This window comes from Cebus imitator, unplaced genomic scaffold, assembly GCF_001604975.1.
Source record: "Cebus imitator isolate Cc_AM_T3 unplaced genomic scaffold, Cebus_imitator-1.0 Scaffold194, whole genome shotgun sequence".
Taxonomy (NCBI): Eukaryota; Metazoa; Chordata; class Mammalia; order Primates; family Cebidae; genus Cebus; species Cebus imitator.
Genome location: NW_016107509.1, coordinates 1887461 through 1904414, shown reverse-complemented (window position 1 = coordinate 1904414; position 16954 = coordinate 1887461). Strand labels below are relative to the sequence as shown.

General features: G+C 41.2%; 1 protein-coding gene across 3 annotated transcripts in view; it reads left to right on the top strand.

Annotated features, from left to right (window-relative positions):
- The first annotated feature begins 9342 nt into the window (after positions 1-9342).
- POGLUT3 (protein O-glucosyltransferase 3) overlaps positions 9343-16954 on the top strand; it is a 23925-nt gene continuing 16313 nt past the window's right edge. For all 3 annotated transcript variants that reach the window (XM_037745204.1, XM_017547065.2, XM_017547064.2), the window contains exons 1-2: positions 9343-9600; positions 15376-15573. In XM_037745204.1, coding sequence (XP_037601132.1) covers positions 9402-9600; positions 15376-15573 — 397 coding nt within the window. In that variant the 5' untranslated portion in view covers positions 9343-9401. The remainder of the gene's footprint in view (positions 9601-15375; positions 15574-16954) is intronic.

Here is a 16954-nt window from a genome sequence, read left to right as displayed (position 1 = left end):
TCTGCTTTAACTACAGAGAGCGTACATTCCTGATCTCAATACTATGATAGTCAACAGGAGTGAATTTTATCTTGTTTGGTTTATATTTGCTTCATGACCTAATCTTATTTTCCATTTTTCATACCTAGCCTGTTTCATCATTATAAGCATAGAATAATGATAGGTGTCGGTAAAGTGTATAGAGATCTGGAACTGATAGAGATTTAAGAAAGAACTACTGTATATTATTATTATCCTTCTAATCATTGCCTTACTTAGATACAAAATGCTAGGGTTAGTTTATATGGTTCCCATGCATCTCCAAGCTAATGAAGATGAGGTAACTAACATGAAAGCTATTCCCTAAATCTGTCAACTGTTTTAAACTTCAAGCTCTGACCAATCCTGAGCTCAAAAAGCTCAAAAATCAAATACAGTATTGTGAACTTTTCAATGCAAACGTGTATGGTAAAGAATAAATAACACTTGATTTCTTATTTAATATATGTTTGTAAATTCTGCCTTTCCTCTTTTTCTATTTATCTGATTATTATTATTATTATTATTATTATTATTTTTGAGATGGAGTCTGGCTCTGTTGCCCAGACTGAAGTGCAGTGGTGCAATCTCGGCTCACTGCCGCCTCTGCATCCTGGGTTCAAGCAATTCTCCTGCCTCAGCCTCCCAAGTAGCTGGGATTACAGGTGCCCACCACTGTGCCTGGCTAATTTTTGTATTTTTAGTAGAGACAGGGGTTTCACCATGTTGGCCAGGCTAGTTTCAAACTCCTGACCTCAGGTGATTCACCCGCCTCAACTTCCCAAAGTGCTGGAATTAGAGGCATGATCCACTGTACCCGGCCTGTTCATCTGATAGTAAAACTTTTATAAACCATGACCTACATTTTCTATGCAATTTTAAGATACTCAGAGTTAATATTTTAATTATTAACTCTGAATTTTTTAATGATCAGCTTTCAAATTATATTTTAGTTTATACTCTGAGTCTATGTGTATGCACAAAAGGTGAAATGAAGTTAGCTTTTTTTTCGGTGAGTTTAGGCTGTATTGACAGTTACGTAAGTTAGGTAAGGATGAAACTGCTTTGGGGCCCAGACTGCTGGAATCTACTATTTAAATTCAAAGGCAATTGATGGCCAGTGTTCAATTGCACTATTGTAATGTTTGCATGTTGGTCTAGCTCAAGTATCAGGAAAACATAAAATTCATGAAAATAGCACCTTTTACAGTTTTATACTTTTATAAAGCACTTCGTTAAAGAAGTATAGCAAATTTCTATGTATTTTTAACATATAAGCCACTGCATTTTAATGTTCATTTTTGATATAGCTATGGTAACTTATAATAGTCATTTTTATATTCATAACTTGTTTTCTGAAATATATAATCATTATTCAAATAAACATTCATGTAAATGGAGTAAATCATGGGGGAATCAATTCTAATAAGTACCTTATAAATTACACACCTGTTTCGATACCAGATTTCTATAACCATAAATTTTATACTGTAAAGTCCATTTAAAATAGGGTATAATGAGATTATTTTAATTTTTAGAGACTCCCCTCTAAATAATTCACTCTTACATTGTAAATACATTGATGCCAACAAAATTCCAACTGCTACTAACAAAGATTTGGTCAGTGATAAGCTAATACAAACTACTCTGTGTAGGAGGTAAATATGTGTGTGGGGGGGGCGGGGTAAAAATCCACTTAGGTTATGGCAAAGATGGGAATTAAACTGGAAAACTCTTACCTCCATAAAATCAATATCCTTTGTTAAGTGCCAAAGGGTTTAAGAGAACTCTTGCTAAGAGTTTATTGATAATGATAATGCTTCAGAATACCCCATTTAAATGTACAGTGTAAATATGTAAAATATTTTACTTCCCAGGCAAGTTTGTGAATGTATTGCCACTTAGCGGCTCTTTGTGACTGGCGATTCTGTGTATCTGAAACAAATAAGCTGTACGCACTTTTGTTAAAACTTTGTCAAATAATCCTTTTATGTACTTGTTCTCAGACTTGTTCTCTGGGTATGAAATGTGTTACAAGACAAGGTGCAAATTTAAAACAATGCCTGTATTGAAATAAATGATTTAAACAGATGCACTATTTGATTTGGTTTTTATTTACATCTTCAAATGATTGTTTTTAAATGTGAAAGTTTCAGAAAAAATATAGAAGGCGAGGGGCTCGGGAAGGCATAAGTTTTCAAGTCAGTCTTTCTTTGAATGAAATCTGCCACATAGGTGGTTTAAGAAAAAAACAGTGCCTTGCGTCTCTCTTCTTTTATTTGTACCCAAAAAGCAACCAGCCAACATCAGGAAATCAATGTGTCTTGTTGGATAATAGGAGAGGAATGAAGGAGCTCTGACATTTCTTTCTGGCGATTCTCACATTTATAAAGGAAGAGGGGCTGGGTGCTATGGCTCACACCTGTAATCCCAGCACTTTGGGAGGCCAAGGCAGGTAAATCACCTGAGCTCAGAAGCTCTGCTTAGTCTGGCCAACATGGTGAAACCCTGCCTCTAGTAAAATAAAAAAATTAGCCAGGTGTGGTGGCATGCACTTGCTACTCATAGTGTGCACTGCCAGCTACTTGGGAGGCTGAGGCAGGAGAATCCTTTGAACTCGGGTTGGGGAGGTTGCAGTGAGCCAAGATCGCACCACTACACTCCAGCCTGGGCAACAGAGCAAAACTCTGTCTCAGGAAGAGGGAGTTACATGGAGTTGGGTCATCCACTGTGCAGTAGCACTGATGAAAGATAAGCAGGTCTCTCTAGTTGAATATAAGTCATGCAATGTTAATTTCTCCCAAGAAATTAATAGATTTGTATTAATCTTTTACCTTTTCTGGAAAAGCAACCCAAAGCCCTTTCTCTATCACGAACAGGAGTGTGTCATCATTTTGGTTACGGACAGCATTTTATTCAAAATATTTTGCTGTCCTTTACTCAAATTTAAAATACAGTGGATCAGCTAAGACTTTTAGTGATAGACAACAGAATCCTCTCTAGCTAGTTCAAATAGAAAAAGATCTATTGGAGGCTGGGCACAGTGGCTCATGCCTATAATCCCAGCACTTTGGGAGGCCAAGGCAGGTGGATCACTTGAGGTCAGGAGTTCAAGACTAGGCTAGCCAACATGGCAAAACCCCATCTCTACTAAAAATACAAAAATTAGTCATGTGTGATAGCGGGTGCCTATAATCCCAGCTACTGGAGAGGCTGAGGCAGGAGAATCGCCTGAAACTAGGAGGCAGAGGCTGCAGTGAGCCAAGATTGCACCACTGCACTCCAGCCTGGGCAACAGAGTGAGAAAGAGAAAAGAAAAGAAAAGAAGAAAAGAAAAGAAAAGAGAAAGAAAGATAGAAAGAAAGAAGGAAGGAAGGAGAGAGAGAGAAAGAAAGAAAGGAAAGGAAGGAAGAAGGAAGGAAGGAAGGAAGAAAGAAAAAGAGAGAGAGAGAAAGAAAGGAGAGAGAAAGAAAGAAAGAAAAAGAAAGAAAGAAAGAAAGAAAGGAAAGAGAGAGAAAGAAGGAAGGAAGGAAGGAAAGAGAGAAAGAAAGAAAAAGGAAGAAAGGGAGGAAGGAAGGAAAGAAAGAAAAGAAAGAAGAAAGAAACGAAGAAAGGAAGAAGGAAGGAAGGAAGAGAAAAGGAAGGAAGGAATGAAAGAGAGAGAAAAGAAAATATCTATTAAATTGTATACTTTGCTCACAATTTTGAGCTGAAATTCCAGGACCAATACTAAAAACCATGCCACAGAATTGGACCTAGTCTCTTTTATGACTAGGAAAATGCCGAATCAAGACATCAAGTGGGCCAGTATCCTGAATCACTGCCTTCATTTGGTCCAGAAATTACTCCTATAGAAATAAAAACACTGGTATGTATAGACTTGCACATAGGATTTTTATTGCTACAATGTTTGTTGTGGCAAAACCTGGAAACAAAGTTAATACCTGACTAAGAAATGACTGAATATATTACAAAATATTTACATATGTAATATTGTAAAACCATTAAAATTCCTCTTTAACTTTAGAAATTGTCTATTTCCAGTGTCACTAAGTTGACTTAGAATTTCTATGAAGTACTCTTGGGGGAGGAAAGTAAAATTTCATTTTTGTAAAGCATTAACCAAGAAACCTGCATATGCATGTGTGCATATGTAGGAGCACACTAGGTTATTAATGTTGGTTGTTTTGTAGGCAGGTGTTGGGGGAGAGGATGTTCAAGAACAGGAGAAAAGAGACAGAGAAGTTTCTTTCCTCCAAAGAAGAAACTGTAAATATACACACATCTAGATATATATAGAAAGATAATAAGTGAGAAGTTATAGTTATTCATGTACTTAAGTGCAATTATTTATTGGCAGTATATAGATTAAAAAGTAAATATAAGTTTTTAAAGGACTTCTGTCCAGGAGAATATTTAATAAATTACTTTTCTTTTGTAAAAAATTGATCATTGGCCAGGCATGGTGGCTCATGACTGTAATCCCAGTACTTTGGGAGGCTGAGGCAGGTGGATCACTTGAGGTCAGGAGTTCAAGACCAGCCCAGCCAACAGGATGGAACCCTGTCTCTACTAAAAATACAAAAATTAGCTGGCATCATGGCGGACACCTATAGTCCCAGGTACTCAGGAGGCTGAGGCAGGAGAATCACTTGAACCTAGGACGCAGAGGTTGCTGTGCACTGAGATCATGCTGCTGCACTCCAGCCTGGGTGACAGAGTGAAACTCTGTCTCAGAAAACAAAAACTATCATCATACTTGATTCTACAAAACTTTGTGTTTTAATAATATAAATGCTAGCACTAAGCTTCCCTCTAGGCCCATGTTTTCTTCCCCAATCATCCTTTCTAGATTATGTCATCTTTCCAGATTGGAAATTACAATTCCATTCTAGAAATGTTTTGAAGAGATGTAGTATGTACTGATATGACTGTCCAGCAGACCCTTTTTCTTTGGGCTGGAAACTGACATCTCCTCCCCTCAGGCCATATGTTGACTGGGGAAGAATCAACTTATACAACCCTAAGAATCTTGGCACAACTGATTGTTTCAAGGTGGAATGCTTTGGAGAAAATCGGTTCTGGATGCAAGTTAATATTTAAACCAATTGTGTCACAATCTAAAATGTACCATATAAACAGTAATACATGCAAGGGCCAGGACTGAGTTTATATCCCTAGCACCTTGCAGAATGCATGACATAAAGTCATGATATAAAGTGGATATTGAATAAATATTATTGAAATAATTAAAATAAAGTTTTGTGCATTTTGTGGGATCTAATATTGTCTAACCCTATGTAAGTTTTTTAATTCACTAGTGGCATTGAAAATTTGACAATTTCTACAAAAATTAGCCAGGTGTGGTAGCATACACCTGTAGGCCCAGCTACTCAGGAGGCTGAGACAGGAGAATTGCTTGAACCTGGAAGATGGAGGTTGCAATGAGCTGAGATCACACCATTGCACTCCAGCCTAGATGACAGAGCGAGAGTCCATCTCAAAATAAAATAAATGAATAAATAAAAATTAAAAAAGAAAATTACACAATATCTAAAGTTAAAGATGAATTTATTATAAGGATTCAAGGATGTCTCAGAAACCAGAGGTAGAGATGCTGCTCATAAACTGTACCAATCTCTGGTGTACTATACATAACCCAGAGAGTTTTCTATATTTCTTTTCTGTTTTCGGAATACAAGGTAAAAAATAACAAAGGTTATAATGCTTCTGTTGATTTCTGTTTTCAGAATACATGGCAAAAAACAACAAAGGTTATAATGCTTCTGTTAGAAAGCAGGCGGTACGTTAAAAATCTCCTAACCTTGATTTTAAACTCCCAGGGAAAGGGGATTAGTTCAGCATGAGTCAGTTTCCAAACTAGGAGCCAATGAACTGTAGCCATAAAGTTACGCTTTTACAGAGCATCACTGTTAACCAGGTGGGCTGTGGAGTAAAAAAAAAGGAGTTACCAGAAAAGGTGGAAATGTTATGAACTGAGTAGACAATAATTAGCTGTGAATTTTATGTGACATTAATGTAAAGATTCCAGAGGTCAGTGCAGTTCACGGAAGTATATTGAAGTTAGACTTTCCAGAGTCACACACTGACTTTAATTCTACGTATTTGAAATTGGAGCTCAATATGGAGATGAATGTGACAGGGAATGAAAAACTTCTTGGAGTGTATCAGTTACTTCAGAGTTTTATACATGACGTTCCTCCTATCCAGAATGCTCTCCTCCTTCTGTTCATGCGGCTGATTCCCGTTTGACCTTCAAGGTTCGGCACAGATGTCGTCTCTTTCAGCAGCCTCTCTTGGTTCTCCTAAGACTAGATTAGCTGGTCTTCATATGTAGTGTATAGTACACTGTACTATGTTGGAAGAGGCTCTCTGCTATGGCCCTGGAACTTCTTTGATCATTCTTGCTTGGTATTCCAGGCTCTCTGCCATGGACCTTGGACTTCTCTGATCATTCTTGCTGGTCTGCCACTCCAATGCCCAGCTTTTTATCCAGCCATTTCTCTGGGTAGTGTTTGTAGCAAGCAACCTTGAGGGATGAGATAATATCTCCCCACCCACAAAGAGCAGGCTTAATTCTGTGAAGCCTAAAAGAGGCAAATTCCTTTAGCTTAGTGCTCCTCTCTTGTAATGAAACCCATTTCAGGCATCCGTCATAGTCTGTTTGCATTGTCTCCACAGGACTTGGGAGGCTTAGGAACAAAACACAAACCAACATAAAGCTCTGGCTACTACTTTTGCAGTGAATAAAAAAGTTATTTGATACAGGAGTGTTGTATCTTTTGACAGCATCCATGAAACAGTAACAGGCCAACTTGTTAGTTTGTAAGTGGGATAAAATCCTAGACCATGCCAGTTCTTGACACCCATATTTTAACACCTATGTGCTATTTACATTGTCTCTTTGTCTTTCTTCTCCACGAAACTACAGGCACTTGGAAGTAAAAATACAATATCCAAAATAAGTAGGCATTTAATAAATATGTGTTGAATGAATGAAATTTGATTAATGATAAAGAGTCTGGTCAAGGCACTTGTTGATCTGAAGAGATATGCTCTTTGGAGACAGATTAAGATGAGAAGGAAAACAAGTTGGTGCAGGCATAGTATTACTAAACACGAGTGTGTTCAGGTACAATTATATGGCTTCTCTGGCGTGTTAAAAAAATACTGGGTGTTAACCCAAATGTTATGCAACTTATTAGGCCATATTTTACTATCATCCGGTACCCGCTAAACCTGATTATTTCTCTGGAAATTGTTTTAAGTCAGATTTTGAAAGAGTGTGAGCAAAATGTGTTCCACACTTTTTTTTTTTTTTTTTTGACACAGAGTCTCGTTCTGGTGCCCAAGCTGGAGTGCAGTGGCGTGATCTCAGCTCAATGCAACCTCTGCCTCCCAGGTTCAAGCAATTCTCCTGCCTCACCCTCCTGAGTAGCCAGAATTACAGGTGCATGCTACCACACTCAGCTAATTTTTGTATTTTTAGTAGAGACGGGGTTTCACCATGTTAGCCAGGCTTGCCTCGAACTCCTGACCTTGTGATCTACGTGCCTCAGCCTCCCAAAGTGCTGGATTACAGTTGTGAGCCACTGCGCCCGGCCTCCATACAATTTTTTAAAGTGCTGGTTGGAACAGAGCAAAGCTTTCCATTTAAAGCAAGCAGACACCCCACAAAATAAAATTTATCAGTGAAAGTAATACCAAGTAATATTGCACTTTAGCCCTAAAAACTATCAGCGACTACCAGTTCCTGAAAATCTTTGCAAAGTACAAAGAATACCGTCCACAACCACTGCCTAGCCTTCCTAAAATAGGTCAAGAGAACCGTGAAAATGTGGGAAAGATTTTGCCCTGGTAAAACTCGGTCATAGCAAGAATGCTGAGTAGCACAACTAAAGGGTGGACAAAGGCCTGCCCAGTGCCTGGCTCTGATGTGGGGATTGAGGTCTGCCAAGAGGGTGCAGAAACCCTGTGTCCATTCTGGGGTGTGAGTTCCCTCTGGCTCATTCAACCAGAGGAAAATCTTTATTGCCTTTAAACAGATTCAGACCATAAGCAGATAAAAAAAGAGGAGAAATCATTAACTGGATAAAATGATCAAAAAACAGAGGCAGACATTGGCCTTGACAACCTCTTCCTGGATCCAGCGTTCATCTTCTGAGGAGTGGTGGAGGTGGCTGCGACCAGCCATGCACCACCACCCCTTCTTCCACATGGATTACAGAGGAACAGGAGACTCCTGGCTTTGAGATAAAGCTCATACACAGGCTCAAGGCAATGCCTGGTCTTCTGCCACCCCAGTGCCCAGCTCCTCACTCTGGGCTTGGCCCAGACTCCGTAGATGTTCTACAAACACCTGCTGGAAGAAGGGGAGTGCGGGAGGAAGGGGGGAAAGGGGAGGAGTCGGGGAAATCACAGTTCTGTGAAGGAGGCTGCTGAGCAGAAAAGCAACAAAACGGGCCACAAGAGAACCAAGCTGCTGTGAAGAGACGGCTGTGAGGGAGGGCGGGGGCGTGGCCTTGGCTCTTATCTTGTAAACTCGGCGACATTCTTTGGGAAAAGGCTTTCCCCTAAACTACATCGATCTTGGGGTGGGACCCTTTCTGTCGTCCCACAGTAATCACTACTGGGTCTACGTCCTTTAAAAACACCAGAGCGGCGGACCCGGTGGCTCACGCCTGTAATCTCGGCACTTTGGGAGGCCAAGTGGGGCGGATTGCTTGCAATCAGTTCAAGACCACCCCGGGCAACATGGGGAAGACCCCCGTCTCTACAAAAATAGCAATAAATTAAATTAGCCAGCGTGGTGTGGTGTGCCTATAGTCTCAGCTATTCGGGAGGCCGGGGCGGGAGGATTTCTTGAGCACAGGAGTTCCAGGGTGCAGTGAGCTGTGATCGCGCCACTGCATTCCAGCCTAGGCGACAGAGCCAGCCCCCTTATCTGTAATAAAAACAGAGAAAGAAGGAAGGAAACGAAGGAAGAAAAAGAAGGAGAAAGACCACTGGAGGTGGAGGCCAGGCGTGCCCGAGGCCTTGGCAATCACCAGCGCACACTCTCAGACTCGGTCTCTGTGCGGGCCTCTCCACCTCTTTCCTTCACAGGGCCCGTTACGCTGCGGGGAGGAACCCGCGCGCCCATCGCCGACACCTGCCGGGCGCGCAGTGGGTGAGTGCGGCGCTGGCTTGCGTTCCCGCCCAAAGGAGCCGGGGAGGGACAGCAGGCGGAAAAGGGAGCCAGTGCCGCAATTTTTCCTGCCCGAAAGACCCGCCCCGCGGTGGGCCCCAGTCCCCGCCCGGCCAGCGGCGCAATCGGCCCCTCCTCGCCGCAGCGGAGCTGGACCGCAGCTGCCCCGCCGACCATGCGCCGCCTCCCACGGGCCCTGCTGCTGCTGCGGCTCGCCCTGCTGGTGGCCGAGGGCGCCCCGGAGGCGCTGGTGAGCGCGCCGCGGAGCCTGGTGTGGGGGCCCGGGCTGCAGGCGGCCGTCGTCCTGCCGGTCCGCTATTTCTACCTGCAGGCGGTCAACTCGGAGGGCCAGAACTTCACTCGCGCGCCCCCAGGTAGCGTCCAGCCGGCCGTCCTCCCTCGCCCCGCGGCCGGGTCCCCGCGCGTCCCCGCCGCCCGGGAATCTGCCCGCGGCCTGCGTGGCGTCCCTCCCCGGCGTGTGTCGCCCCCTTTTGGGCCTGGTCAGCTTCTCCCGCCCGGACACAACGCGGGCAGAAATCGTAACAAAAGTTTGTGGAATGAATGAACGAGCTTCAAGGGCGCTTCCGCATTTAAAGTGCAGGGACTGACGTTGCAAATTGAAGGCGCCCGGGCGTTACAAGGAGGGTGCCGTGACTCACACGTTGCTCCATCTCTGACTTAGTTATCTGAACTGTGAGGGATTGCAGGGAGCGCTTTCCAGGGGTGAGTCATCAAGCCCACGGATCGCCTCGAATTACAGGGCTTGGGCCTGATGGGTTTGGACCAACGAACTCCTACGCAGAGGAAACGTCAGAGCAGTAGGAAGGGGAGGGGTTTACGTGTTAGTTTTTTGTTTCCTTTTTAGTTCTGAGTTCTTGAAAGCAGATTACAGGAGCTAGGGAAACAGTAGAAATCATTCGGTTTTCCCTCTACTGAGGGTGGGATGGATCTCATCCTGATTCCCTTTCTGCCTGGTCCTCGTCCCTCGTTGTCCTTCGTGTCTTACCTTTGCAACTTCTTAAAACTTGTCCTGCTGGTTTCAAGCTGTTACCAGTCGGGATTTGCTAATTAATGTCTAAGTTCAGGGCTCTGGCCAATTAGCACCTTGTTTTATTAGCGAAGAGACAATTAGAATGACCCAGTGCCTCTGCCCCTGCTAGGCCAGCTGGGAACACAGCTGCCAGAAGTGTGTCCCAGTTTGGGAAGGGGAAAAGAGGGTCGTGACAGGTGGGCAAAGCAGAGAATTTAGGAGCCAAACATAATTCACTTTTAGATTTAATGATTTTTAAAATTTCATTCATTCAAGAAATACTAATTTGATGTCTGCTTCTGTGTTTGGAATTCTGCTGGGGATCTAAGGATGAAAAGGCAATGCGTGTCCATCAAGGAACTTACAGTCTGTTGGTAAAAGACATGCAAATAACTGATCACTGTACAAGATAATTGAAGGTTATGTACAGAGTGCAGTGGCAACATCGAAGTACTGCCAGAAACTTGAGAAGTTCAGGAAGATTTCAGGAGCAGAGACTTGAAGGATGAGAAGGTTTGCTGGGCAGGCATGTAGGTGGACGCTCCGGCATGTGCAAAAGCACAGAGGCATAGAAAGCGTGGTGTTCGGCAAAATAAGTACTGTAATTTAATGATACTGAGCAGAAGAGGCTAGTTGATTGTAGCCCTTGACATTCAAGGGCCTTGAATGTCAAGCAAATGACTTTATAACTAGATAAAAGAGAGCAACTGGAGAAATTTGAGCTGAGGCAAGAATCTGCCTCTAACTTAACCACCTCAGTGGCTTATGCTCTACATTTGATTCAGAACACCACTCCTGAAGTTGTCTTTGAGCATTGCTTTGATAACATGTCTACCAGTTAGACTCTAAATACTCAGACAACTGGTTTCATATGAATTATATGCATTTGGGTAGAATAATTCCAACTCTATTGATAGAAACGCATGTGTATATATCAGGGCTTCACAAACTTTTGCTTTAAAGGGCCAGATAGTAAATAATTTAGGCTTTGCAGGTCATATAGTCTATCACATTTATTCAGCTCTGCTTTGTAGCCATGGACATGTAACAAACAAACCTGTCTATGTTACAATAAAACTTTTTATGGCCACTGAAATTTCAATTTCATATAATTTTTCATAAGTTACAGAATATTATTCTTCCTTCGATTTTTCTCCCCTTTTATTTTAATAGACAGGGTCTCTCTCTCTTACCCAGGGTGGAGTGCAGTGGTGCAATCATGGCTACTGCAGCCTCAAATTCCTGGGCTCAAGGGATCCTCCTGCCTCAGTCTCCCAAAATGCTGTGATTACAGGCATAATCCATCATGCCCATCCCCATTTAAAAAATGTAAGAATCACTGTTAGCTTACAGGATTTGCAAAAACAGGCAGTGAGCTGGATTAGCTATAGTTTGCAACCTCTTATGTATATTAAAGACCCTCAATTAAAATCCAAATGGTACATGACTTAAAGTTGTGTGTACATTTAGATATGCACATATATATACATAAATATATTCTTTAAACAAATAAAAACAGTTTACAAACAGTTTCTATTAAATATCTTGACAGAAGGAAAGTTACATTTATTGTTCTGCACAATTTACCCCTGCAATCTGTGACTTTCCTTTTTTAACTTTTTTTAGTCTTAGAAAGACCTCCTAGACTGGGCAGCATAGCATAGAGATTCCATCTCTACTTAAAATAAAAATTTTTTAAAGTACTATTCAGGAAGCTGAGGGAGGAGGATCAGTTGAGCCCAGGAGCTCAAGGTTGCACTGCATTATGATTGTGCCACTGCACTCCAGCCTGGGCGACAAAGCAAGACTCTTTCTCTAACTAAATACAGAAAATAAAGACTTTTTGGACAACCTTACTTTTATTCCCTTGGATTCCCTTTGTTTCCTTTTAGGCCCCTTGATTTCTGGCTTCCAGTTAAAAAGGTGCCTTATAGTGCTGAAAACTCACCCAGCTAGTTTCTTACATTTCTGTCACCAACATTAACTTGCAAGTCCTGAAGTCTTTCCCTCTTCAAGAACTAATTGAATGGCCAGGTACAGTGGCTCATGCCTTGTAATCTCAGCACTTTGGGAGGCCAAGGCTGGTAGATTGCCTAACTCAGAAGTTTGAGACCAGCCTGGGCAATGTGGTGAAATCCATCTACCAAAAAATCCAAAATATCAGCCAGGTGTGGTGGTGCATGCCTGAGGTCCTAGTTACTGGGGAGGCTGAGGTGGGAGGATCTCTTGAGCCTGGGAAGTTGAGGTTGCGTTGAGTTGAGATTGCGCCTCTGGGTGACAGAATGAGACTCAGTCTCAAAAAAATAAAAATAAATAAAGTAGATGAAATATCATGCACCCATTAAAAATTGTTATAGAGAGCCATATTTTAAATATGGAAAAATATGGTAAATTAAGTGAAAAGCAGATGACAACAGCATGGAGTTAATTGGGTATTGGTATTAANTATTGTACACAACTTAGAAAGGTTGCCTTGTTATCACCCCCATTCAACAGTGTAGAATTTATCTGAATGCCACTATCACACTACATATATCCAAGTACCCAGATAACAAACATATTGTGAACCTCAGTGATCTAAAGCAGGATATCTGAAACTGGCATTCACAGACAGAAATTATAGGATCTTTGACCTTGGATGGAGAAAAAATACTGTATGTTTATTTTCAGTAAGCTCCTGCTTAAATTGAGCATTTCCTTCAGTTATGAATGTAGGCAGTACCTGTTGATACCGTTATATTCCCAGCTTGTAGCACAACGCTTCGTAGAGGGGCTGAGTAACTATTGTAGATGAAAAGAAGGGGTAGAGAGAGGGATGATTGAAGTATGTCAAGTTGGAAGGATATACTTTTTTTCTACTCAGTCTTCTATCTTCATCAGTAATAATATCTTCATAAAATAACCTTACCTCCTGGTTGTGTAGTACTTTGGTGTTTTATACTATATTTGCTTAATTTGTCCTCCAAAATAGTCTTATAAGGTAGGAAGGATAGATATTACTGTCTTTCTTTACACATGAGAAGCTGGGCTCAATGAAGCTAAAATGCCTTGCCTGGTGGGCTCCACAGCGAATGTGTCAGAGCCAAGGCAGGAACAACCCTTTGAACTTCTACTTCATTGCTCTTTCTGTTTTATCAAATCATCCTTAATAGGATTGTCATGTGTCAGTTTACAATAAGATCTTGGAGAGTGTTCATGGTTGACAGGTAGCCAGGTATTTTTGGAGGATTTCCACTTAGCCTCATGGCATAATACCTTGGCCTTCTGGGATTCTGTTTTCCTTGACCACGTGAGGTCAACACTTTTGTTGCAGTGGTAGAGAGGCTTAATGAACTTCCTAAACAACAGAGGAGGAGATGACTCCATTGTATCCAAAGTGCCAGAAGTATTCCTCCAACTGTGACTGTTGCAAAGCTACATTCAGATATTGGCTCTGCAACACATTTTCTATGTGACCTTGGGCAAGTTACTTTACTTCTTGGAGCCTTGGTTTCTTGATCTATAAAATGGGAGTAACAGATACCTTCCTCAAAGTTCTTGTAGGAAATAAATGACACAGAAAATACATATGAAAGTGTCAAGCCCATAAAAAGTGCTAAGTGAATTTCTAAATATGCTTTTGATTTCTTACCAAATCAAACATGTTCAAGATTTCTGATTCTAATGATGTAACATTTTGATACTGCCTACATTTAGAAACTGTAACATTTAGAAACTCAGAATTTCACAAACTTGTTTAGTAATTTCAAAAGATGTATTTTAAATATTCTAAATTTTGTGGTATGATAGATGTGAAGTAAAAGACAACTTTGGTCACAATTTTGTTTGCTAGGACTGTGGATTTCAGAGGATTCACTACCTTTTTAGCATTCTTCTTTGATATGGTGATCTAAATGATATATCTACTGCACTTTCTGAAGAAAGAGGTTTCAAAGTTCATTCCTGGGCCACAGTAACTTTAATCACAAGAGTATCATTTCAAAGCCTAAGTGTCAGCTAATAGGAAAGGGAAAGTTTTTAAATATATTATTTATCTAGAACAGAAAACCCACAAAACTTTGAAGGTGGAATGGATTATTATAGTATAACTGTTTCTTTTCAAGCTGAGCAAATAGATTCAGAAGCAATCTCTAGTATTTACAAAGATGTGTGTGTGTGTGTGTGTGTGTGTGTGTGTGTGAACTTGTACAAAAGTCTGGTTACTAGCTATATAATCTCTCTCTACCTAAGGAAATGGGTTTAGAAGTACCACTTGAAATTTGGGCTTAGTAAATGGGGAAATTTTCACAGAAATGATGGTTATTAGATACTGAAATGGTATACAAAGAAAGATTCTGTGTATTTTACAAGGAGAAAGTTAGATGACTATAGAGGTCTGTCATGCTTAGAGTCCATGGATTTTTAACTATCTGGACTTTAATCCTACACAAAGGAGGAAAAGACCAAACAAACAAAAAGTTTATTTTTTATTTGCTTTAAAAAAATAAATTACTTTTGTTTATGCAATAAATCTTGTTTGAATGATTAATGATTCAAATGTTTAGTCTGATCCATGGTTTGAATACATGAACCAGACCAAGCACTGTGACTCAAGCCTGTAATCCCAACACTTCGGGAGGCTGAGGCAGTGGGGATTGCTTGAGGTCAGGAGTTTGAGATCAGCCTGGGCAATGTAGCAAGATGCTCTTCAACCCATCCCCCGCCCCATCCCCCCCACACCAGCTTTACAAAAAATTTAAAATATTAGCTGGGCATGGAGGCACACTCCTATAAGTCCCAACTACTCGTGGGGCTGATGCAGGTTGAGACAGGAGGTTCATGAGCCCAGGTGGTTGGAACTATAATGAGCTAGGAGGATTGTACCTCTGCGCTCCAGCCTGGATGACAGAGCAAGACTCTGTATCAAAAAAAAAAAAAAAAAAAAAAGATAAAAAAAGAATGCATTAACTACTCATAGTTCTTGGCCTCAAAGATCTTCCAAAGGAAATGATTTTTAAAAAATCAACAATGCTGCAAGAATAAGCAACATATTTAAGTTATTCAATAACAACTGTCCAGTAATTGTAAAGGTATAATAATCATGACATGGTAGAGTTATTTATATTTCTTTTTCTTTTAGGTCAAACACCATTCAAAGTAGTAGTCAAATCTCTTTCACCTAAAGAGCTGGTCAGGATTCATGTCCCTAAACCTTTGGACAGGAATGATGGAACATTTTTAATGAGATATAGGATGTATGAAACTGCCAATGAAGGGCTGAAGATAGAGGTCCTTTATGGTGATGAACATGTGGCTCAGTCTCCCTATATTTTGAAAGGTAAGTGATTATTATGTACTCCAGAGTCAGCCTGGCATGTAGGTCCCATGCCTTTCAGAATGGGCTAAATCTGATGACCTCAGAGTCATGTGCAATACAGTAAACATTGTATACATACCTCCTGGAGCACAATTTAAATTTTAAGGGAAAGAAAATTAAGTAATTTAAAGAGATTTAAATGATAAGGAAAAAAAGTCTTGTGTATTTACCCACTTAATTACTAGTTGTGAAACTCTTCATTCCTTTGTGTAGATTCATATTTCCATCTAGTAACATAAAGAATTTCTATTAATATTTCTTTTACTGTGAGAATGCTGGTGATGAATTCTTTCAGCTTTTGAATGTCTTAAACGATCGTTATTTTGCCTTTTGTTTGTTTGTTTGAGTTGTTTTTTGTTTATTTTGAGACAAGGTCTTGCTCTGTGGCCTAGGCTGGAGTATAGTGGCACAGTCAAAGCTCACTGCAGGCTGGGCACAGTGGCTCACGCCTGTAATCCCAACACTTTGGGAGGACAAGGCAGGCAGATGGCTTGAGCTTAGGGGTTCAAGACCAGCCTGGGCAACATGGTGGAACCCCATCTCTACTAAAAATACAAAAATTAGCTGGGCATTGTGGTGGTGCATGACTGAAGTCCCAGCTACTCGGGAAGCTGAGGCTGGAGAATCGCTTAATCGGGGAGGCGGAGGTTGCAGTGACCTAAGATCGCGTCACTGCACTCCAGCCTGGGTGACAGAGCAAGACTCCATCTCAAAAAAAAGCTCACTGCAACCTCAAACTGCTGGGCTAGGTCGCATGCAGTGGCTCACACCTATAATTCTAGCACTTTGCGAAGCTGAGGCCAGAGAATTATTTGAGCCCAGAAATTCAAGACCAGCTTGGGCAACAGGGCAAAAACCTGTCTATACAAAAAATACAAAAAATTAGCTGGGTGTGTTGGTGCATACCTGTAGTCCCAGCTACCCAAGAGGCTGAGCTAAGAGGATCACCTGAGCCCAGGAGGTCAAGGCTGCGGTAAGCTGTGATCATGCCACTGCACTGTGGCCTGGAGGACAGAGTGAGACCCCCTTTCTCAAAAAAACAAATAAACAAACAAACAAAACTGCTGGGTTAAAGCAAACCTCCAGCCTCAGGCTCCTAAGTAGGTAGGATTGTAGGCACACACCACCACACCCCGCAAATTAAAAAAAATATTTTTTTTGTAGAAACAAAGTCTTGTTTGTTATTGTTACCTATTGTCAAACTTCTCAAGTGATCCTCCTGCCTTGGCTCCCCAAAGTGCTAGGATTACAGGCATGAGCTACCATGCCCAGCCCATTTTGCCTTTGTTTTTAAAAGATGTTGTCTCTAGTTATAGTTATAGGTTGATGGGTTTTTTTTTTT